The 26,279-nt window shown below is 33.7% G+C and overlaps 1 protein-coding gene across 1 annotated transcript in view; it reads left to right on the forward strand.

The window, feature by feature from the left end:
* Positions 1-9,647: 9,647 nt before the first annotated feature.
* Positions 9,648-26,279, forward strand: part of PTPRQ (protein tyrosine phosphatase receptor type Q) — a 192,189-nt gene continuing 175,557 nt past the window's right edge. Inside the window, exons 1-8 of the mRNA XM_027108215.1 lie at positions 9,648-9,701; positions 10,049-10,160; positions 10,832-11,058; positions 11,397-11,466; positions 15,878-16,077; positions 17,037-17,286; positions 19,104-19,232; positions 21,963-22,109. Of these exons, the coding sequence (XP_026964016.1) occupies positions 9,648-9,701; positions 10,049-10,160; positions 10,832-11,058; positions 11,397-11,466; positions 15,878-16,077; positions 17,037-17,286; positions 19,104-19,232; positions 21,963-22,109 (1,189 nt within the window). The remainder of the gene's footprint in view (positions 9,702-10,048; positions 10,161-10,831; positions 11,059-11,396; positions 11,467-15,877; positions 16,078-17,036; positions 17,287-19,103; positions 19,233-21,962; positions 22,110-26,279) is intronic.

Consider the following 26,279-nt stretch of genomic DNA (forward strand, 5'->3'; position numbering starts at 1 on the left):
TTATGTTTTCTTCAATTGATTTCTATTAGATGTATGAAGTCCACATAGTTGGGGAAACAAATTTCTATTTTACAAATTTATTTTAAAAATTTTACATCATTTTATCATGAGATGACTGCAGTCAATTTCTTTTTCTTTTAACCCTTCATTAATGCCTTACTATGATTCTTTGTATGTTTGAATTTAGCACTTCATTAAGATTATATTCTTCCTCTGCTACATGGTACTTTTCCCTACCATTTCATACCAGAAGTTCTCAGCATTCTATTCACTATTCCTATCTTCCCATATGCCAGACAAGCAAGGTAATTGCCAGTGACACCTTATAAATCAATAAGCAATGATATGCTTCTAGACCTCATGATTATCTTCCTTCAGTAACAAAACACTCTTCCCACAAGACAGTGATAAACATGTTTGCCTAGGAAATTTGTTTCTCTGACTCTTACCACATGACAAGTGTTTTTTAAAGCATAGTGTAATTTAAATTATAAAATTAATGCGATTACTTTCATTTAGATGTATCTTTTCTTTTACAACATGAAATATGGAGTAAAGAAGAGTAAAGATTGTTATAAGTAGCTTTTAGTGACTTAAAAAATCCCCAAGGTATCGGAACTACCAGATTACTTCTTGGTGAAGATGGGAGAGATCACAAATTCTGCCTTGCAGTATTAATCTGTGATGTGACTGGTATCGAGTTCGTGACAAATAAATCATTTTTAAATCATGAAAAACATGTATTTCTCTATCTCTTTATCTAGATATCCTATTATATGACATCTAGAAAGGAAAAACTATTTAAAGTAATTGTTTATAGCAACAAAGCCAAAGTCAAGAATTTGACTCCGGGTATAGAATATCTGTTCCACGTGAAGACAGTTAGAGGCAAAGATTACAGCATATCTGTAATGAAAAAAGTGGCTACAAGTAAGGAAATGTCATAAATAAAATTTTTGCTTTATAGTTTTATAAGAACTGAAAGTATTTTGGCCCAGCATAATTAAAGCTATTTTTAAACATAAAGCTTGATAATTAAGGAATAATGATGATCATAATATGATTAAGAGAACTCTCAAGATATATATGAACTTAAAAAAGTCTTTGTCTAAATGTATTGGGAACTACATAGAGTTTTTTTTCTAATCTGAAGCAAACATGTATATATATGTATGTACATACATATCATGTATGTCACATATATGGAATATATGTATACATATACACACATTATATATACTATGTCATAATGATATAAATGCAATTCATTTTCTATTGAGGTGGGGGTTTGATAAGCAGAGAACTTCTATTTTTTCTTCCCTGATGGTTGTAAATTCATTGTAAATCAGTTTCATAATGTTTTGGAGTGGGGTGAGTAATAGTGTTTATCACCAACAAGTCTTGTGAAAGTTTATGATGTTTACAGGATCCCCTCTCAGTGGAAACTAAATGATAACGCAAGAAACAATATTACTTCACCTGATGAATGGATTAAAAATGCAGGGATATAGGCATGCTGAAAACTTTGATGTAACTGAAAGAACCACATTTGAAAATGCCCTTACTTCTGGCCCTCACACCCTCTCTTAACTTATTCTGTTTCATCTTCAACCACCATCTAGCTATCTGCTAGGTGGTAGCTAATGAACCTATAACTGTATCATATAAGGATATTTCTGGTTGCAAGCACTCAGGAGGCACAATTCTAAAGGAATGACTATTGGAAGTGACTCATGATTGATTAAGGAAAGATATTTGGGAACTAGGGAGGATGTTAATGTGTCACTTAAAATAAAACTCTTGTATATATAATAGCCTATTTCTCTATTTGCAGAGCTGAACATGTAAGACATTATATTGTACATGAATAAATTCAAGGATTATTATGTAGATTTTAAATTATACTATTTATGTTTGCTTTATTTTCACATATATGTGTGCAGTTTTTATTTACATATATTTACCTTTTCAATAGAACCATCCAGGATATGTGGCTTAACATTGAAAGCTGTGAATACTTCTTCTGCAAATTTAATGTGGAATCCAACAGAGACCAACTTCACTCATTACAAGATTTATATATCAAACGGAACATTTGCTAAAGAATATCTTATTTGGGGGATGGTGACTGAGCACGCAGTTACAGATCTGACTCCTGGTAGAATATATAACATCACAGTACATAGAATGAGCGGCAATGTTGAAGGATCTGGCACATTTATCAGAGTTGTTGCAGGTATACAAATTCTTTTTGATATTTAAAAAATTTACATTTGTATTTCATATTATACTGTTCAAGATAAAATTTCAATGCATTTTTTGAAATTTGAAATTTTACAGTCTATAGGATAGTTCAGAGGGTAAAAATACTCATTTTACTGGGATATTCTGAGGATTTTTGAGATATGTAAGATGTAAATTGCATATCATAGTATCTGGCACATAGTCAGTGCTCAATAAATGTAGCTAATACTATACATAGTTTCACATCAGATGAGAGGTCCAGCTAATGAAATTAGGTGGTTGATTTGGGGATCATCCGTTCTCCTAAAACCTTGTTCTTTGATATTCCACTATGTGCTATACACATGAAAAAGCATAGTCTTAGGGTGTGTGGAGAGTAATAAAGGATACAAGCATGGAAATACATATAGTATAAGTCAAATTAATAGGTGAAGCAGTGGAAGTGTTTAAGTCTTATTGTGGTTGCACAGAAAAGGGAATGATTACCTTCATAGAATGGATGGAAAAGGCTCTCTGGGGCTGCAAAAGGATAAGGAGTTTCCTAATCAGATTAGAGGGCATGTGGGGTGTGTGGAAAGGAGGACTCACAGAGAGAGGGAACAATCTGTGCAAAATTATGGAGGTGTAAATGATACGGTGTATTTGTAGAACTTTAAGCAATTCAACATTGCAAGATTTTATTGTATTTATATGAGAAGAGAACAAAATCCTATTCTGAATAACTTAAAGCATCACTTTTATATCTGAATGAAGTTGTGAAACCTATTAATATTTAAAATTTTTCAAAAGAGAACAAGATTGCAGTAATAACTAATGAGATTACTCTTAAACGATCTTTAAGGCTATGGATCTGACAGATAACCCAAAGCAGACATATGATGATAACTCAGTCTATAGACATTTGTTATGTGGGTGTCACACTGTATTAGTTTCTTATTGGTGTTGTAACAAAGTGCCACAAGCTTTGTGGCTTAAAATAACACAAATTGATTGTGTCAGAGTTCTGCAGGCCATAAGTCTGATATGACATGGTTCCCATCAGGCTAAAATCAAGATATTGTGAGGGCTGTGTTCCTTTCTGTAGGCTCTTTGATCATTCAGGTCGTTGCAGAATTCTGTTCCTTGTGGCTGTAGGACTGAGGTCACAATTTCCTTGCTGGCTGTCAGCTGAGATCTGATCCCCTTCTCGAGAACGTCTCACTCCTTGGCTTGTGATCTTCTTCCTCTGTCTTCAGAGACAACAAAGGGAGGTTGTCTTGCAGTCAGGATTCAATTCTCTTTTTCCTTTTTTCCCCATTACTTCAGACTCCTCTTTCTCTTCTAAGGGCCTTGTAATTAGATTGGATCCACCTGGATAATCTAGGTTGCTCTCCCTGTTTTAAAAAGGTTCATAATCTTAATTCCATCTGCAAAGTCCCTTTTGCCATGTAATGTAACATTTTCACAGGTTCCAGGGTTTAGAATGTGGGCATCTTGGGAGCCCATTATTCTATGTGTCTTACATACTATTGTTCTCCTAAATGTATATATTGTTCTCCTAATGTATCACATATATATATATATATATATATATACACATATACATATATATATATGATAATGCAAAGCAAGCAGAGTTCAGAAATCATACACCAACTTTACTCCTGGATTTGACGCTTGCTAGCTGAGTACTATCGGGCAAGTTACCTAGTAAAAGAGTTGATGATCTCTGAGATTCCTTATGGCTCTTCAACACTCTATTACACTTTATTTTTATATTATATATCAATATGTAAGGCACATCTTTATTTCTTAAAAAGCATGTGTGTTAAATGATGAATGTCTTTTTCTTCAGATTTTGCAGTAGGTAAAGTACACAATCAAACACATTAAAACTGGACTCACTGTAGAAGTTTTAGTCTATGGCAAGGTTTCTTAACCTCAGTACTATTGACATTTTGGGCTGGGTGATTCCGTCTTGTGGGGATCCGTACTTTTTAGGATGTTTAGGATCCTGTTAATTGTGACAATCAAATTTTTTTCTAGAAATCCCCAGAAGTCCAGAAATTGCCATAAGTTGGTAAAAATCACAACAGATGTATGGTAAGCACTGATCTGTATGGTTAGATAGAAAAATCAAATAGTCCACTGAGCAAAGGTTGAAAAAAGATACGATAAATAAAATGTTTTGCTTATGCACAAGTCAAGGAGACAGTGGGGTTAGTGTGAGTGACAGGATTCGCTCACTTAGATTGTGATCAGAGGAAAAAGTGAGCAAGGTAATGCCAATATCAGGAAAGTTTCATGGAAGATATTGAATAACAATGGCCATTTTAATTAAAGAGAGCACTTTATGAAATAGCAGGAACTTGATGTTCTGGTTGGATTGTGTGGTTTAGGTGATGGTTTTGAGAGATTAGAGGTAGGTAATGGAGAGCTGTGATTTGGGAGGTGAGCTGATAAGAGGAAATGGGAAAGGGTGGTAATCTAGGTTTTCTGATGTACCTCTGGAGCAGAAAGAGATTTTACTGCCCTACTTTTTATAAAGGAGAGAGTGGTGATCATGGAGCAATGCTGGGCAGAGCACTGAGTGGATATGCGGAGGGAGCTAAAGCTAAGAAATGAAATGGCAGTAATGCATGGTTTTACTAAGAGATGACCAGGGTTTATAGGGAAAGATAGCAGAATGAACAATAGCTTTAATTATAGCTTGCATTTACTAAGATTTTGCTATGTTCAAACCACTCTTCTAAGCACTTTACATGTGTTAACTTATTTTATTCCCACAACAGTGTGTGGGATAGGAGGATTATTATCTTCAGGTTGATGAGGCCAGAGAGAAATAGAGAGGTTAAGAGTTTTGCCTAAATTCTTAATTTATGTGGCAAAGCTAGGAGTTGAACCTAGTTATCCAGTTATAGGACCTGTGACCAGTGCCTTACTAAAAATTGATTTTTTTAGACACTTGTGGCACCTAATATGATGCTGACTTATTAGAGGATGTTTATTTTACTATACCTAGCCCATTTCCAAAGAGGGAAGAAGCTACAGGAACTTGATAAATGTTGCCTTGACATAAGGACATATTTGGATGGAGTCCCCTAAAGTTAAATTGGAGGTCACTTCAACTAATAATCTTAGACTTTAAAGGAAAATTATAGATCATCCTATTAATGCTTGAATCCTTTCTAAAATGTTAATACATTTAGGATTTTTCAACGTGCTATTATTCACAAGCCACTTTGTGAAGGTTAGAGGGACGCAAAGTTATCAAGGTGATTAAACCTTGAGCTCTGAAGCTATTGCTCCTGGGTCCAAATCCTGGCTCTACTATTTACCTATTTGCTTTGAGACCTTGGTGAAGTTACTTAAATGCTTTGTTCCTCAGTTTTCTCATTTTTAAATGACAATAATCATAGTATCTCCTTATGATTTGTTACAGCTGTTACATAAAACAATGAGTGAAAAAGCTTAGTGCAGTGCATAGTGTATCATAAACTTGATATGAGTTACTTCTTAATATTCTACATGTCTGATATCTCCTCAGTCAGAACATATATTATACCCAACCTGTGATAAATCATGAAAAGGCTTAAATGTGATATTGAAAGCATATCATATATAGTGTTGGTACATATGAATTATAAATAAAAGTTAATAATAATGGTGATGGGACTTTTAAGTCTTCACATTTTATTTAAAATATCTGTCCATTGTAGGCTTTGTTTCCTTGGTACTGTTCTGATAGGTTTGTTTGACTCTTTTGTGGGTATTCTGAAGTATGTAACATTTTGGTCTCATTTTGTATACACTCTTTAAAGAATCACAATCTACTGAGGAACTCCCTAAGAAGCTTGCTTTTCCATTTTGAATCTCTTCTTACTCTCTGTCTCAAAGGTTAATCCACCATAGTTTGTATCAGAACTTTGTATGTGAGGTCCTTTTAACTCTTTTGAGCTCTTTTCCTGTATAGACATCATAGGATCATACTTCTGTTTTTTTCTCAGTTTCTCGAAATGCAGTTGAAGTAAATTCACTGAAAAGCCAAGGAGAAAAGTTGAGAGATGTTTTAGAGCTGCACTGTCCAGTAGACAGTGATTAGCAACACGTGACTGTTGAGCCTTGAAATAGGACTAGTCCAAATTCAGATGTGCTCTAAGTGCCAAAGACACATGGCATTTCAAAGACTTCGTATGAAAAAGAAGTGATAGTATTATCTCATTAATAATTTCATATTGATTATGTGTAAAATGATGTTTTTGATATGTTGTGTTAGATAAAATGTATTATTAAAATTAATTTTACATGTTTCTTTTTACTTGTTTAATGTGGCTTACATTGTATTTTTATCTAACAGTGTTGCTTAAGTATGAATCACAAGACACATACTTAAGCCTATTTAGGGCTCTGAGCTACCCTGAAATAAAAGAAGATGTTTAACTTAGAAAAGGAATTATTTAACAGAATGGTTTGATCATAAGACATGTATTCAATTCTAGGGATTTAGGGTACTAAGGATTAATTTTTGGAAAATTCCGGTCTAAAAAAACTGACTAGGCCTACAATTCCTCTTGCTAGCCCTAATTAAATTGAACATTATGTGATTTTTTTCTTTTAGAACTCAAAATCCACCTCATGATCTGATTTTTGTTGGTTAATAACAATTAGATTGAGAGTGATATTTTTGCTTCATATTTTCCTACCTTTTCAGAGATTAAATTCCGTGGAGTGCAAATCATGTACTTGTTATGGACTCTGTTTCAGTTAATTGAATCTTCCAGTTCATATTCAGGAAGCTACACTCTTTCACAATGACTTAAGCATTTCTTCATCTCTACTACCTTTTCCTGAGGGCAAGCCTCCCTCCTCTCTGCTCAGACTACCTACCACAAAATCCTACTAATTGGCCTCGTGCTGCCACTTTTGCTTCTGTCCAATTCATAGCCCATATTCTAAAGTAATCTTTTTAAAATTAAAAAAAAGTCAGATTGTTTTTCTGCTTAAAATTTTTCAATGTTTTCCATTGCATTTAGGGGAAAAAAATCTAAAATGTTTATTGTGGCCTACATGATCATGAGACTGTTCTTTTTTCTTAAATGATCCCACAACGCAGGCTGGTTTTCTCAGTCATTTTACATTCTGTCCATTTCCAGGGCTTCTATTAACTTTGCTTTGAAAGGACTTTACCAAACTGTGCTGAAGCTTCCAGGCCTTCCCTTTTTATCAGATTGGCAAATTTCCAGACAAATATATTCTTCCTCCTCTTGGTGAGACACACTTCATCCTTGGCCAAGGGTTCTTCAGTGTGTAATCTTAAGCCACAGTCTAGGAAACTGCATCCTATCTCCCCACCATCTCAGTAAACAGCCCTTCACTTCTGTCTTCATTTTTCTTCCAAAGTCTCATCCCAGCTCTTTTTCTAGTTTCTTGCCTAAGACGTCGTAAATGTTAGTTACTTTTTAGGACTCTTGAAGAGATAGTATCAGCCCTTACATAAACCAGTAAGTGTGAGTAGTGGTCGGACTTCTGTCATGTTAGACTTTTGTCCATTTTAAAGTGGGCTGGCCAGGAGAATCAAGCTCTTTTCTCTCAAGCCTGAAAATACAGAAGACATAGGTCTGTGTGCAGAATCATCCAGGAAAAATGCCAGCAGCTATGTACAACAAAGAAATTCTACCCATCACACACTGGGTATTTCTCTGATCTTTCACCTTAGGTTTGCAGCATTTCTAAAGAGGTATTACAAAACTGTAGTGCTCACTGAATGGACAACTTGGAGATGATGCCAAGAGAATGTTTGTTTCTTTGAGGATGTCATGTGAAAATTAATTGATCAATATTAGCTTTGGCCACTAGGGAGACAGTTGTATTATAAGGATTAAAGGAACTTTTCAATGAACATTTTGGTACGTGACTCTTTTTGAAAGGAGTTAAGGAAAACCATTCTAAAAGTGTATCCCCCCCAAAAATACTAGGAAACTGACCTGTTATCTATTTTATGCAATGTGCCCTATCAGATTTGTTAGGAAATGTACACTTTATTTTTTTTAATATATCGATTTCCAAATCATCTCTGATGGCGGGGTGGGGGTGGGGGGCGGGAGTGCTTAAAATGATAAATGGAGTTCAGTGACTAATTCCAGACTACTTTATTTTGGAAATAGTGTTAGATTGGATCTGTATCAGGATGTTTTTCACATGCTTGGCTTCATAATCTCTGTCCCTCCCCGTATATTGTTTGGAATCTGCACTAAAGATAAGAAGAGTACAAATCTGACTCATTGGCAATCAATCCAAAGAACTTTACATAGAAAACTCCCTTCAAGTAGGTACAGGCAGCATAAACAAAACTTTGGAAACAGTGGAAGCAAAGGTAGAAAAAATATGGTTGAAATGGCTAGGACACTTACTACTTACTGTTTAAAAACTATCTTTTTTTCATTTCCAATATGAAATTTTGGCAGATTTTGATATTTTTTGGGTATTTATTTCAGTTTGATAAATATCCAGGTAATTGGATCGTAGTTTGTATTTATCTTTAAAATGATTCAGTTTTTCAATTAGAGCATAAGCTTTAAAAAAACTAGTCAACCAAAAGATTTCAGCAGGTAAGGAATATCCCAGAAATAGATATATGAATTGATGTATCATTTTTGATAATTAAGCTTAGAAACTAGCTAATTTTAAAGATATACATGCCTAACACCTACATAGAGCTAGAGATAATTTAAAGGATCTGATGCTTTCTGACAATTTGGTTATTTTGAAACCTGGCCCTTAGACTATTGATTTTCCTTTTTTCTTTGAAGGTTTAGGAGAATAACTATTTTAAACCTCTGTTTTTCAATATCAGAACCGGAAAAACCTGAGAAACTTAAAGCCTTCAATATTTCTGCACATTCCTTTTCTCTGCACTGGAGCCAACCCTCTGGCCATGTGGATGGGTTTCACGTGGATCTTGTTCCTGACAGTGGCTTTGTTACTATCAAAGATCTTGGAGGTGGAGAATATCAGGTATCGTTTTCATTATCGTACTTGCCAAACTAACTTGTATTTATATTTGGTCCAAATAGGAAAGTTCTTTATGAAACTCATCCACCATGAAAACTTACTCCTTTGAGACTTTTTAAAAGCATAAGATGAAGACAAAAACACAGATGCCGAATTGATGAGTTTAAGTTTCAGCACTGGTGGACTATTACCTTAGTAACGTCTGTGTCTTTTTTTTTAAGTCTACCCTGAACCTACAGCCAACGATCCAAGGGTTCATGAATAGTTTAACAATGAAAGGGCAGAGCTATTGAGTAATCCACGCTCATTAATTGTGCACTTGCCAGGAGGATCTGTCTTTAAATCATTAATGCAGGCAACATTTCTCTCTAGAGCCATCAATGTGATTCCACTGCCTGAAAAATGTAATAATGATGGATTTTCTTATGATTTTTCTTTTACTTTTTATTGGAACTTCAGAGACACAGGTATTTTGTACACACTCTTAAATACCAGGGCTAAGCAATGGACTGTAATTTTCTTAAGACTCTTAAATAGTTGTTTCTTGTGACAATGAACTAGGATAGGTAGAAATACTGATTTAGTCTTTGATAACGCAGTATGTTTTAAGTTTTTGTTATCTGTTATTTGGTAAATAGTTATGTGATATAACAAATTTATATTTTACAGTGATAGGAAATATATTGTGATATCTTAAATAGCTCAGAGTTATGTAGTGAAGTGTTACTTTGTTTTATTGATTGTGATAGATTTATGGTTTTAACTTACTTGCTTTTCAGAATTTTAACACAATCACTTGCTTTTGGTGTTCCAGGTTGATGTTTCTAATGCTGTTCCTGGTACGCGGTATGATGTAACCATCTCTTCCATTTCTGCTACAACATACAGCTTACCTGTTAGTAGAACAGTGACAACGAATGTGACAAGTAAGTATATGTTTTCCTTTTTTTTTTTTTACAAAGTATTTGGAACCATTATAAATCTGTTGGATGGAAATATTTACATTGGCGATATGTGCACTGTATGCATGAGAACAGTTTAGTAATTAAAGCAAAATGGAAACTTAAGAAAGTGATCTGTTTAGAACCTGAGTTCTACTAGTTATCTTCCATTACTTTCAAAGAGCAAAGATAATTTTTCTATACTTGTTAGTGAAATGGATCAGAAACACTGTTAATGGTAATATTTAAATAATACAGAGCCGTGAAAATAAACTCACTATAGTTGCTCTGAAAGAGTTATTCAGTTTGTAATACTGGTTCTTGTTTTCTTAGTGTTTGTGTATAAGCCTTGCATCAAATAAGTTTTTTTTAAAAAATGATTTGGCATTAAAAGTATATTTTGCATGTAGTATTTAGTAGCATTCCATTTTTTACATTCTTATAAAAGACTATTTTTGGTATTCCCCAAAGCATTTAATCTTTTTTTTTCTTGTGGTAGCAAAGCTCTAGGGAGGGTAAACTTACACTTATGAGACCATTAGTCTTTGGGAACTTCAGAAGTCTACAATTTGTAGATATTTTTCTTACATATGATTGTGAAAATACAATAATAATTGTTTGACCTTATAACAACATGAATTTTTTCAAAAAAATAGAACCAGGGCCTCCAGTCTTCCTAGCAGGGGAAAGAGTCGGATCTGCTGGGATTCTTCTGTCTTGGAATACACCACCTAATCCGAATGGAAGGATTATATCTTACGTGGTAAAATATAAGGAAGTTTGTCCATGGATGCAAGCAGCGTATACACAAGTTAGAGCAAAGCCAGACAGTCTGGAAGTTCTTCTTACTAATCTTAAACCTGGAACAACATATGAAATCAAGGTAATTATTTTGTAAATAGTTAGTATTAGAATATTCATTCATTTTAAAAGTGAAGGAGCTTTATCCCACCAGGTCAAGCCTTTGCAGCAAGTGACTGAAGAAGGATCATCTGAGTCTTGGCCTCATTGCCCATCTGGGCTTTTAAAACTTGAACAAATTTTATAATCTCTTTTCATTTTTATGTGTATTTATATAATTTATTTTTCTTATTGATATTGAACCTACTGACAGTCAGCTCTTTATCATTTATCCTCTGGACAAATCAAAGTTTTATTATTTCAGATTCTGTTTAATTACAGAGTGTAAAGCTTGAATGTAATTCTTTTGGTCTGTTCTAGGTTGCTGCTGAAAACAGTGCTGGCATTGGAGTGTTTAGTGACCCATTTCTCTTCCAAACTGCAGAAAGTGGTAATTTTCCTAAATCATTTATTCTGAATTAGCTTCGTTATGAGTTTTTGTCATTGAAAATAAATAGGGATATAAACAAAATCCGGCACTAAAATGCATAAAATTTTCAACAACATGGCCCTTCAATTACTTTTAGAGTCTTCTTGGATAGTAAGTTTACTCATTAAAATGTATATTGTTCTTTCTGATTATAAAAACACTAAGTGTTATCTTAGAAAACTTTGAAAAAAACAGAAATTAAAAAAACCCTAAATGAAAGTTATCCATGGCCCTGTTATATAAAAAATGCTGTTACCCTTTTGGTCCATTTCTGGCTGATCCTTTTTTTCCCAATGAATATATGTCTTTGTGACTATATATTAGTAAAAGTAGGATTGTGCCATTTATGCAAGTTTATAGCCTGCCTTTTCCTCTTAACATCAAATCATAAGTATTATTATGACATTAGACTTTTGGAAATACAGATTATAATGGTTATCATATTACTCCATAACATGCAATCATTACCAAACCAATTTAAGCTACCTCCATTCTCCCAATGGCTGAGAGGAAAAACGTGATATCATCCTGATTCCTCTCTCTCATAGTATACTGTAATCTATCAACAAACACTGCCAACATTATATCAAAATATATCCTGAATCTCACCCCTATTGTTAATCACCCTATGTAATCCATTATCATTTCTCGCCTGAACAATCGAAAGTCTCCTCACTGGTTTTCCTGTTTCCAGCTTACCTACCTATAGTTTACTCTATCGACAAGAGCTACATAATCTTTTGAGAGAGAAGCTAGACTATGTTACTTCTCTCCTCGTAAGATGGCTCCTGTCTTATTCAGAGCAAGAACCTAAGTCCTTCCCATGAGCTACAGTGCTCTGTATGCCCTTTCCCCTCTCTGACTTCATCTCTTACCTTTCTCCTCTCCCTCTGTCTACTCCAGCCATACTGATCTTCCATCTTAGGGTCTTTTCTCTTGCTATTCCCTCTGCCTGGAATACTCTTTCACTAAATATCTGTAGAACTCTCTCCCCAGTTGATCCAGATCTCACTTTACCTTTCCTGACTACACCTTCTAAAATAGCCCCTGTTTCCTTCTGTCCATCTTTATTTCCAATAGATTTATTTTTCTCCATTGGACAAGCCTGACATGTAACACATTTACTTGCTTACTTTTTATTGTATGTGTTAGCCTAGTAGAACATAAGCTTTGTGATGAAAATAAGTTGTTATGGAATGGAGGTAATTTTATTTATTTAGTAATTCAATTGTTTATTTATAATAGCAAACAGTCAGAACCAATAAATAGAAAAATGGCACAAAGAATGGCATCTCCAATCAATAGCAAATATTTTCTGTGGAGCTTATATTCTGGTGGGCTAAGATAAGTAAATGAGTTACTAAGTAATATACTAGATTGGTGAGAAGTGCTATAAAAACAATTTCTGTAATTTTGTGCAACTATAAATGTTCTGTATAAAGATACAGATAAAGATAAAAATATCCAGTGGTTCACTGCCAAAGGGTTACATTGAAATGGGCCCTGTATATCTAGAGGGGATTATGCAATTATAATGTTAAAAGAAACATGTGCCAAGCTTTATGGCCCAGTTTTTATTTGAGACCCTATCAAGAGAAGCATGTGAATACATGTTCTATGCCATAGAAAGAATTAAGAGAAAATTCTAGAGTTTATTTAAGATTAGAAATTAATGATTCATGAGGTCTTTTTCCTATTGATATTGAACCTACTGACATTCAGATTATTAGCACAACTAAAAATTGAGAAAATTATTATTTTAAATTAAATGTTCACTAGGATATAAAAGAAAAATTGATTATGTTTTCAGCTTCAGGGAAAATAATTGGAATAATTTTTGAATGACTTAGCAAATAGTTTATTCTTTTTTTAAAACTGTCATCTTGATACAGTTTCTGATAAAGCCTGGTACATGCAGATTATGATTTCAACTTGACAGTATTTTGAACTTTATATATTTTATACTCTACTAATTGATGTAATTTCTGGAGTTATTTTCTCTCTTGGCAAATTATGATTGGGACAGACTAACACTCTAGGATGGCGTGAAAATAATACCGGAACAGAAGTTTTACTCTGTTTCTGACTTGCTGTGTTTTCTTGGGGAAATTACATAATCACATAATCAGTCTTGCCTTATCTTTTGTTTTAAAAAAAAAAAATGTTATGTGGTAAAAATATAAACCTAAATTTAGTTAGATCAGTTATGTCCAAGTTTTCCCCCAAGGACTCCTTTTTATTATTTATGCTACACAGAACTAAATTTAAGGAAAATTTCTGTGGAATAATAAATTGCATTTATTATTATTAAACCAAATTTCTTTCTCCATGAATAAAAATACTCGTAAAGTATAAAGTTAACCCATTATACCATACTGAGCTGATATCACATCCACAAGCACAGAAATCTCAACTTTCTTACTTCTCACACAGCATTGTTTCAGACAAATGTAGAATTTTAGCTTTAAAATATTAGAAATATCTCTTGTACCTTCATTTCTAACTTGATGGATCCTTGGAAATGTAGAAGATTCTTTTAAAAGTCTCTATATTTGATTTAGAAAGGTTTTTTGTTTTTTTTCTGACTCAAGAAAATGTATGTTTTGTATAGTATACACTTTGAAAAGTTTTAATTAGTTTCACATACTTATATATTTACGCAAGTCACTTATTTAGCTATGCCCTCAAAGTGTGTGGAAGACTTATCTGAAAGGTGAAGTGATTTATAAACAGAATTTTTTGGTGCTTTAGTGTCAGATCTTTACTTGGACCAAGATGGATAAATTCACTATAAAAATCAAAAGATGATGGGATTTCGGTACCTAAAAATCCAGAAGTAGAAGTTAGAATATTTAAAGTAGGGGAAGACCTGTCAGCTACAGAAAACAGCCCAAATTAGTCTTCAGACACCATGAAGTCACAAAAGGAAAACACACAGATTTTACTGAGGCAAAAATAATGTAATTTTAAGTGAATAAAAATAACCTCTTTTTCACTAAATGTTGTTTAACAGATTTAATTAATTTTTATCTAATATATTTTGTGTACTTTAAAAGATATTTTGAAATCATGTTTTGGAATGTAATAAAGGTTTGGTTACCTTGTAAATTCAAATTTCTCTGCACTTGGGCAGTTCCTCATGATTGTTGTTAAGGCCGATTTGGAAATGTGCCAGCTTGTATGCAGTCTGTAATTGATATATATTTCAGGCATTCTTATAAAATTTGCATACTTTAGACTGTCCTTCTTAAGCTTTAATTCCATTGATCAGTTTCTGTTGAAGAAAAAAATTTCTATCCATTATGACATCCATTATTAATGATTAATCATCTTCCCAAATTGTTGTATTTTACTTTCTTCCATTAAAATGCAGCTGTTGTTAAGTTTCTTAATTTCTGTTGAACTCATACCATCCACATACAGCTCTCCTGCCCAGGGCCTAACTTTCTTATATGTTTTATATGGCTTTCATTTACAAATCACATTTTGGTATTCTTCTCTGCAATGTATACCTAAACTCTGGTTGTTTGATTTCTCAATGCTAGGCACTTCTACTATCATTTATATTGTTTTACCCCAAACATCTTGTTTTGTTTTTATTTCTTTCAATAGTGACTTGTCATGGTTGTTCTATATTCTAAAGGACCTTAATTATTTACTCGGTCAATTTTGCATAATTAACCTTGAATTAATAAGTATCATTTTTCTTCACTCTGGCCTCATGTTTATCTCATTCCAACTAAGATAGCATATAGCTTATTATTATGCAGATTATTAATAATTAATAACAAAGTATCATGAATTCTGATGAAAGTTGATTTGGAGGGTGTATGAAAGTCAAAATGTAATAACCACAATCAATTGGGTGGTATCCATTTCATATTAGACACTAAATATTTACATACATTCTAGAAATGTGCTTTTTGGTGCAAATGGTTATATAACTGTTTGAATTTGCCACTTCTTCATTATATAAGGAATTTACGTAATTCCAAAGTATTTCAGAAAGTAAGATATTCATTATTCAAATTTCTATAACCACAAACAACTGTTGACTGAATATTTTTTCAGACTTATTTGAAATAGTTTATTGATGGATGTATTGGCCAAATAATCCTGAAGTAAAGCTTGTGTGCCTCTTAAACACAGCTCTATGGGCCCAATTTCCAGTTCTTTATTTTAGGCAAAAGTCAATTCAAAAAGTATACTCAAGTATATATTTCAAAAAGTATACCCAAGTAGATTTTATACAATGTATTATACATTTAATTTCATATAACATGGGAAACGTAACATCCCAAAGTTATATAAATGCCATTCTAAGTTTTATAACAATGTTTTTCCTCTCCTTCAATCCCTCTCACTTCCCCAGCTCCAGGAAAAGTGGTGAATCTCACAGTCGAAGCCTTTAACTATTCAGCAGTAAGCCTGATTTGGTATTTACCTCGGCAACCAAATGGCAAAATTACCAGCTTCAAGATTAGCGTCAAACATGCCAGAAGTGGGATAGTAGTGAAAGATGTTTCAATCAGAGTAGAGGACATTTTGCCCGGGAAATTGCCAGAATGTATTGTAAGTATCATGGAACATTTTCTATGTCTCAAAAATTTTAGGTAAATTACATCTTGAAGTTTTGGTAAAATTTCCATTTTACCAAAATGATTCTTAGCTATTTGATTACTTATAGTATCATATGATATACAATTGGCTATAGTCAAGGCAGAATAAGAGAAAGGTTTGAGAATTCAGCAGTGAGAAGTCAGATCACTTAGGGAGCTCTGGAAAGACTACATTATAGGCATGGCATTTGTGATAGGCCTTGGAGTAAGGATAGGTGGAGATTATGTGGAGGTAGAGGATATTTTATAAGCCCTGAAGTAGGAAATCATAGGATATCACTGGAAAAAAGATAATACTTCCGTGTGACAGGAGAGGAGGGGAGGGGAGTAGTCAAGGTTAAGTTTGTGGAAGTAGATTGTTTTTGTTGTGTATATCTTTAGTGAAGAATTTGTTACTACTCTAGTCATAGATGGGAAATCCCTGGAAGTACTATAATAATGCTTTTTTAAAGTTAATTTTGGTTATCTTTGTGATATTATTGATGAGAAAACAACCAAAATTACCAAATAGGGAAAACATTTCATCTCTTTGGCTCTTGCATTTTTAATATGAATTTTAAAAATTCTTAATAATGATTTTGCTGTGGTTGTACCTTTACTCAAAGCCACATGAAATCCTACTTATAAGAAAGATTAAGGTGTAAAGAATGCAGTAAATACATTCTGTTCTAAAACTGTGGACAATGGTATTGATGGTATAACTCTAGACGGTAAGTGGGTATAATTAAAATCTAGCAGATTTGTCTGTAGCTCTAATGGGTAAGTGAATCTGTTAAACTCTTACCCAATCATACACATACACACACAAATTAGGAATAATATTTGTAGTATAAAGAAAAAATGAATTACCCTTATCATCACCATCAAGTGATACCACATTATTTTCCCATTGATGTTTATGTTATTCACTAGGAGAGTAATGAATCCTTTTTATGGAGTACAACCAGCCCTTCTCCAACCCTCGGGAGAGTGACGCCTCCATCACGTACCACCTACCCATCGAGCATGTTGCCCGGGAGGAAGATTAGCTCTGTGTGGAAAGAGCCTATCAGTTTTGTAGTGACACATTTGAGACCTTATACGACGTATCTTTTTGAAGTTTCTGCTGTTACAACTGAAGCAGGTTATATTGATAGTACGATTGTCAGAACACCAGAATCAGGTATGGTTTCTTTCTTTCTTTTTTTTCTTTGGTAGGAAAAGAAGTTAAATTATTCATAGAATAACCTTTCATTTTTTTCATGTAGATATTTTTGTTAAAACCTTCCTTCCCTTTCAATAACTTTTTTTTGCCCTAATAACAGATAATAGGTATCCCTTCTGGAGCATCTTCACTTTCAATACTCTTTTATGATACTAATATAAGCATCTAAAATGAGAAAGGAGATTTCAGAGAAGAGACTCCTGAACTAATAACCTTGATCCTAAGATCAGCTTTTATCATTCTGTGACCCCAGCAAGTTTTCATAATCATCCTGTCCTTCATCTTCTATAGTCATGTGTAGATGAATTCTCTCACTGATATTGCTATTGCCAGATGTGGAGATAACACCTGCAGTAGCAGAAATATCATGCGATTAACATTCAGCATCAGATAAAAACAGTAGTTAAAAAATACCTACCTGTATCCTCTTTGTATTTCAGTTTCCTTTTGTGAAAAATGGAGACAGTAATAGTATCTTCCTTATGGAGATGGTGTTAGTACTAAATGAGTATGATTAGATATTATTATTACTACTAAATTCTAAGAGTACATATTTCTAGGTATGGTATTTATATATTTAATTATGATAATATGTCAGCGTCCATATATACACATATATATAGACACACACATCTAAACATACTACATAATGCCATACTAAATATATAGTATCAGAAATTCAGTTGGATTGATGGTTTTTAAGTCTACTGGAAATTATTACTTGTAGGGTAATTTCACTAAAGCATAGTATTTTTTTCTGACTACATAGGTATCGTTTAAGTACATGTAAATTTGAAGATTTTTCTTGAATTAAACATCTTTGAATCAGACCATTTCCTCTTCTATACTCCTTACTTCTTTTCATACAAAAAAAGAAAGAATTTCATGAAGGTCACACAAAGTGAAATTTGATAGACAAGAATTTTGTTTTTAAAAATATTTGGGGCTTCCCTGGTGGCGCAGTGGTTGAGAGTCCGCCTGCCGATGCAGGGGACACGGGTTCGTGCCCCAGTCTGTGAAGATCCCACATGCCGCGGAGCGGCTGGGCCCATGAGCCATGGCCGCTGAGCCTGCGCGTCCGGAGCCTGTGCTCCACAACGGGAGAGGCCACAACAGTGAGAGGCCCACGTACTGCAAAAAAAAAAAAAAAAAAAAATATTTGGAATGTTTCATTTCAATTAAAAGAAAGTGTTTTTTTTAATATAGAAAAAGACTTTTTAAATATCTATGAAAAAGACTATGAAAAAGACTTTTTAAATATCATTATTATTTTTATATGTTACCAATGTTACATTTGAACATAGGTTATAAATTTCCTCTCAGAACCAAATACAGATATTGATATAAAAAGTAAAATCACTGCCAACAGATTCTGAAGGTTGAGTTATTTCTTTGCCCCTTCTACCTGTGTACACCAGAGGGAGAGCTTTTATCAAGCCAGATGCCCAGGGCTTGTTGAATGCAATACGTATAAATGCTTCTAGACAATGTAACTGTACAATGAACTATATAGGAATAAAACACCCTGTGCAATAATATACAGCATTAAATAAAAATAGTAATTGTTGCAAATAAGGAGTTTATCTAATGGTCCACCACTTATTCAAATTCTTCAATTATAGCCTATTTTTTCTTTTTGTAGGTTGAAAAAACAAACACTTTACTGTGTGACCTTTTTATTCTCTGATTTTGTGTTTTATTTTGTGTATTTAATAAGGTGCTTTTAAATTTTATATATATATCTGTTATTCATTATTTTTCTGTAATCATTTTAGTGCCTGAAGGACCACCACAAAACTGTGTAACAAGTAACATTACAGGAAAGTCCTTTTCAGTTTCATGGAACCCACCAACTACAGTTACAGGAAAATTTAGTTACAGAGTTGAATTATATGGACCATCAGGTAAGTCTTAATCAGTTTTGTGTTTACCTTTTGGAGTAAGAATTATATAAAATATGTTACTATGATCAAACTTTTAAAAAGTATTTAACTGTTTTTAAAAGACCCTATAGTTGAAGCAAACAGTAAAAAAGTAATAAGGAAGTGAGGCTCTTTGAACTTTTTGTTTAAAATCATAAATAAGTATAAGGAGGGTAAAACATTGCCCATGTTCCATATTTCATGACAAGGAGCTGAAAGAACAAAGGATAACCCCTCAAGAAGAGAAGTTTTAGAAGAGATACATGTCTTCACATATTTGAACAGGAGGACCTTGACTTACTCTGATTGCAAATATACGAAGAACAATGGGCTTTGGTTATATTAAATCAGATTTCTGCTTAGAAGAAAGAAACTATTTCTAATAATTGGCTCTCTAAAAGTAATATGGGCAACTTCATAAGTTCATCATCTTTCTGAGCAAGGAGGAGCTGGACATACACTTGTCAAATATTTTAAGGGGTTCAAAAACTATATTAGTAGAAGTTGATTAATTAAACTCTACAATTCTTTCATAATCTGCATTCTATGGTTCTATGAAATAAGCTTATTTCAGATAGTAATGAAATAACATAAACTCACATATTATCATTTATTTGGAAGAGTGGAAAAATCGTCAAATGTCCAAATTATTCATTTGGGAACTTCTAGGAATCTATCATGAAACACATGAGTAAACTTTATTTCTCATCCCTGAGTACCTTATGCTCCTAAAATTCTGAAATATTTGCATGCCTAAAGATATGGTAGTCTGTTTTTCCCCCTCCCTCCTCAGTACATAGACACACATGGATACCCAGACATAGCTTTTCTATCAGTACTATTTTACAAAATTTTGACAAAGTACTCTTATATCTGTGAGGCTGGTAAGTCAAGAGAATGTATTTAGTAACTATCGAATTTAGCAAACTGGAAGTCATTAGCGATCTTATCAAGAGCAGTTATGGTGGAGTATGTGGGGTAAATGCCTGCTTGGAGTAGACTGAAGAGAGAATGGGAGAAGAGAATTGGAACAGTGGGTAATGGACAGCTCTTGAGTTCTGCTGCAAAGTGAAGCAGTGAATGGAAGTGGGTAGAGGGGGTGAGGGGTGAGCAGCATCGACAGGTTTTCTTTTCAGAGGGAACAAGCAAAGCATGTTTGTTTGCTGATGGGAATAAATTTAAAAAAGGATATGTTGATGATATAAGAAAGGCAGGAATTATTGGAAAGATATCTTTGTGTAGGCAGAAAATGGGATCTTTTGCTCAAACGTAGGGATTAGTTTGAATAAGAATCCAGATGGTTTATCCATTGTAACAGGTTATAAGGCAGAGTCTGTGGGTGCAGATGCTGTACATAGGTAGTTGCGTTGGTGGGAGTGTGTGGCACATGTCTTCTGAATGATTAATTTTTCCAACTAATCAACTGGGAAGAAAAAGTGTAAATATTCACCTAGAAGAGTAGAGAGTGACTGTACTACTGAAGATAGGTAAGGTGCTGAGTACCATTTAGGGCTCATTTGAAGTATGGTAATGAATAAAGTGATACCAGTCAGAGTGGATTTGTGTTTTTCTCCAGTTCCCTTCAACAGGAGAGGGCTTATGTAAGGCAGTGATTATTACTGACAATGGATAAAGAGTAGACATCAAGTGGTGAGGAACCAAACAAAATAAAGTAGGTGGTAAGATCAATGGATTGGAGGTCCCAAAGAAGTGTTGGTTCTGGCTTCTAGAGTAGTGATCAGGAGACAGGAAGTGTGGTCAGAGACAGCTGCATGAAATTGAGATAATTTAGGATTTGCAGCTATTGGTAATAGCCATGTCTATTATGACTGTGAGGGAGTGACTAGATTATTTAAGGAGAGCTTGAAGTAGTTTAAGGATGATCTCTAAGGATATTGAAATCACCACAAATTAAGATGGTAGCATTGAAGAAAATGCCATTGAAGCAGGAGCTAAACCATCCAGAATGTGAGTGTGTGACCCTGGGGTCCACAGATCACTACAACAATGAAAGTCAGTGGATGTCACCGATGACATGAGAGCTGAAGCTGTGGGCTTTTCTAAGGAGGAGCTACAATTGCCTAAGAGCAAAGAGGAGCAAGGAGAACACATACCACACCTGACCGCCTAGTCGCTTGAGGGCTGCGGGGAAAAATCAGTCACCACCATTCAGGGTGGCTGTAGGGAACAGAAGCAGTGGTCTCAGGGGAGAGCTAGGTTTCAGTTAGAGCAACAAGGGGAAAAAACGATTCAGAGGTAAAGTTGAGGATTTAAGGAATTTTGATGATGGCCCAGTTAAGAAATTTTGCTCAGAAGCTAAGCTACAGAAATTTTCTAAATATATCTTTTTATAGAAAATAGAATATTTAGCATTTTAATTGAATGAATCTGAGTATCAAACACTGTCACTGTTTTTATATTGGTAAAACCTAATGTGTTCATTTTAACTATGTCAAAAAATAACACTATGGTCCAATAGGGCTTTATATAAAAGTAATTCTAAATACTGCAAGATTTTCATTTTTTTTTCCATTTTAAATAAATTGACACCAGTGTGACACTAAGCTAAATGTTTAAGATATATTCACTTTTAAAATTGTAATAGTGAATGTTAGTGCATAGGTTAACACTTTAATTGCTCTATACTTAAATGTAAGAATGATTACATGCTTGAAGAGTAAATAATCCACAATTATCTTTTGCTTTTTGCAGGTCAGATTTTGGATAATAGCACAAAAGACCTTAAGTTTGTATTCACTAATCTAACACCATTTACAAAGTATGACGTGTATGTTGCGGCTGAAACCAGTGCAGGGATTGGACCCAAGTCAGATATTTCAGTATTCACTCCTCCAGAAGGTAAGAACACCTCCTCTAGTGTGTTAATGAAAATTTTATTGCATCAGTTAAACATTGTATTAGAAGCTCTTTGGTTGATATTTACCTAATTCATGTTATTTCCTTATCAGATTACTACCTAGCGCATTCTGAACATGTGTTCCTTAGAACACTAAACCCATAGCATGCTTCATAATAAGAGGGACCAAAGATCAACATTACATGCAGTATCAGCCTGCATAATTCACAATGAATAGTACTGGCAAAATCTCAAGAATACTTAAACAAAGGAACACATTTAACATGGTTTAAACCACATTATTTAATGTTGACTCTATCTTCCCACAAAATAACGTTCAGAGAAATCCATGTATCCCACAATGCCTATAACAAAGTATATTTATAATCAAAAGGATATTCTAAGGAAGTGAGGATTTCTGGAAGGTGCATGATATAAATTTACCAGAATATACTGAAATTATTTTTAAAAGTTTCTCCTGAAGAAATTTTTTATTTGTATATATTAAACGTCACAGTCTAAGGCGAACTGTAGTGTTTAAAAAAACGTTACCATGCCATTTCACAACCTGTTTTCTGGGCCCACACCAAACTTGCTCAATGCCTTCATTTCTATTTAGATATTGTAATTATTTAGGAGAATACAATAATTTTTTTACAGTCACACTAACACTTGAAAAAGTTTTCAGTTTTTGTTTATGTGAGAGCTAACATACAGTAACTTGTGAATTAAGTACAGAATGTGCACACATGCACGTGCATACACACACACACACACACACACACACACACACACACGAGGCTGGGCATACCTTCATCAGATAAATCATTCAAGTGTTTCACCATGAGAGGGCAGCAACTATTAGGGAATTTTGTACTTCTCCCCCATTTCAAAGAACAACCCTTGATAATATTTTGCTATTGAAAGAACGTAAAAATTATGTTACATCGATTTCAAATGAAAATTCTAATGTGTATACGGTTTCAATACACAGGTTAAAAAAGAGACGCACACTCATTAACAAAATGCTCTCATTTCTTCATATCAAACTTTTTCCATTGTATTTCTATCAGAAGAGTCTTAGCATTGTACGTCTTCTCAATTAGACCTGAAATTTCTCCCACCTCCACCTAAACCTGCTCTTAAGCATTTTCAAGAAATCTAGACAGATTTATGGATGGCTGTCAAACACCACAGAGCAATCTGGCCTTCGTCATACTTAGAGCCCTTGAATTTGGTCTTTTCTCAACCAACCCAACTGACCAATTTCTATTCTCATGTTATGCAATTAAATAAATTCAGTCTTCTTTCAAGCCAAGCTGATTTTGGTGCTCCTAAACTGAATCCACAATTTAAGATTTTTGTTTTATTGTCATCATTCTTGACCTACAGCATCTGACCAAAATAGGGAAATAGATAATACATTGCCACATACAGTGCCATTTTGTTTATTTGGGATATTGTTTAAGCATTTATTTCCCTTTCTTTATATCTGTACTTTTTATTGACAAAATAATAAGTAGAATTTTAAGGACATTGTTCAACATATTTCACATGGGTTATTTTTCACACCAAGTTATTTTGAATATCTGACTCTACTTGCCCTGTGTAACGAGCAGTGTATCCTAAGTTTTATCCTACTGCCTCCTGAACTACTCACCATGTAGACCACATCCAGGAGAACCCACTGGTAACAGGTGGGTTTCTCTAAGGGCAGGCGTGGCACAGTTCTTACCTCTGCATGCCTGCTTCTCCATGGAGTTCTCAGGGAGTTTCAGTGGAATGCTGGGGCAAATGCAGTGAATGTAGACTCTGACAGCACTAATTAATCCTGGTCCTACTAATTAAAACTTTGCCATAAAGGAATCTTTAGACTATATGAGAACAATCTAATAATTCATTAGAACTATATACTGTCAAGTAAAATTTATACCTTAGTTTTAGATTATTCTTTTTATTCATTAATACAACAGGGTTCTTTGTATTCTAATTAAAGTTACTCAATTTATTATTTTCTCCATATTTAAAAGTAGTCTATAGTCTATTTAAAAAATTAATTAGGACCAGCTTTTAAATGAATATATTTTAAAATAACTAGGGTTCTAACAAATCTCCAGATATTCATAGAAAAATATTGAATTGATTTCTTATAGAAAATATATGCTATCATATTTTAATGGGGCTGATTTCTCTAATACTGAGAATCATATGGTCCATGGTCTACTTTGATTATCAAAGAAAATCAACATGATGTTGTTAAAGCAGTTATCCTATGTATTTCATAATGTTTCTACATATCCGTTAATATTTTACTGAGCAGATTTCTACATAGGCATGAAGAAGAGATGGTTTTGGAAAAAAATGATAATTTAATAATCTCTAATGTTATAAAACATCATGGTTGCCTATTCCAAAATGAGGTAATCTGCTGAATATAACATAGGCAACAGAATTTTCTTATTATTTGTATCGGGATTAAAGAAAATTAAGTAAATTTTGTTGCTTCAATATCCCCTAAAACTTCTCTGCCACTAGTGTCAAATATCTTTTAAGGAGGTTAACATCATTCCTTAAAAGCAAACAAAGTATTGAAATCCATATTTACTCCTCCATAAATAGATATTGGAAGTGAAGACATTTGTCCTTAGTAGTTTCAATTTGCTACTTTCTGCCAATAGTAGCAACATCTTTGTAGGGAGATCACTGAGAAACTCTGAACTTTGTGTTTTTCAGGATTCTCCGTGACTTTTATTTTTCAGTAGATTTTTGCAAAATTCACTTCTAATGGAAGTTTAATTTGCTAGATAATGGCAGGTTTATTTTAATGTATTTTCTCTACCCCACTGCCGTTCGTCTCCATTTCATTTTTTTCTAAGAATTTTTCATTTGCAAACTCCAAATCATTTGGAATATATTTTTACCAATCATATGTGTACTCTGTTTCCCATATCTTAGTAAAATTTATAGGTGTATTGACTTGAGAATGATTCTTAGGTCATCCCCATGGACAACACCTTCATAATTGATGCTGAACCATGAATAATTGCTTTGTGTGTTTGATTTTCTTTAGTTAATTTGGTATCAATATTAAAGAAGTTTGATCTAATCCACACTTCTCTGGTTTCCCCATAAGAATTTGTGGTGTAACATATCAAGTATCTTTCTAAAGACAAGATACGACGCTGTCTACTCCATTTCCTTTATCCCCTAAGCTGCTGCTTCTTTCATAAAAAAAAGAGACAGCCTTAGAATCATTCTTACACAAGTTTGGGGTACCTTTTTAGGATAACATAGAACCACTTAAAGTTGGATTGTAACTTTAGGCATTAGTGTCATGGGGCAATACTTACTAAGTTATATTGAAAAGTATAAATCAAAAGATAGAGAAACAGTATCTGCTACTATTTTTAGGTTTGGCTAACAGAATAAGAGAGTACATTTTAAATATACTGCTGTACTGGGTAATGTTTGGTATCCTACTACATTATTATGTTATATCACATGGGACTGACCATTTCACTTATTTTATAGTAGGCAGGGTTTAGTTATCTGATTAATCTGATCAATGTACTTATTAAACTGGCTTTTTCAGTTAAGATTCTACATGTGTTCAAATTAGATGGAAAAGTGCCAGGTCTCTTCTTTGATTTAGGTTATGCAATACTGAGAGTTTGTCTACATAGCGACCCCAAAATAAAATGTCAAAGCAAGGTGGAATTGGAGTTTTGCTATTTAAATGGCTGTGTTGTTCTCACACTACATGGTTAATCAGAAAGGTCCTCCACTCTTGAAAAATGTATATTGGCATATATGATGATAGAAACATAAGCTTTAGGAACAGTGTATGTTAATGAAATAAAACGTGTAAGAGGTGACCTATGCAAAGGATTTTATCTGTTTTATTCCTTCCTCTATCCTCAAGTGCCTAGAACAGTGACTGTATGATGAGTCCTCAGTCTGTTGAATGATGAATGAATCAATCAGTGATTGTAGGGTTCTAGCCTTAGTCTTTCCTCAGTCTTTCAAAGGTCAAACTATTTTTCCTCCAGATTTGAACACCTTTGGGGAAATCAATCTAAAGAGTTATCCTTCTATATAGAGATATACCAAAATGTTTTTAGAAAAGGAGATGCAAATAATTGGCAAATTATAGGTGTACCCATGTTATGTTT

Source organism: Aethalodelphis obliquidens, unplaced genomic scaffold, assembly GCF_003676395.1.
Source record: "Aethalodelphis obliquidens isolate GAN/ISIS:26980383/991018 unplaced genomic scaffold, ASM367639v1 scaffold8, whole genome shotgun sequence".
In the NCBI taxonomy this organism is placed as follows: Eukaryota; Metazoa; Chordata; class Mammalia; order Artiodactyla; family Delphinidae; genus Aethalodelphis; species Aethalodelphis obliquidens.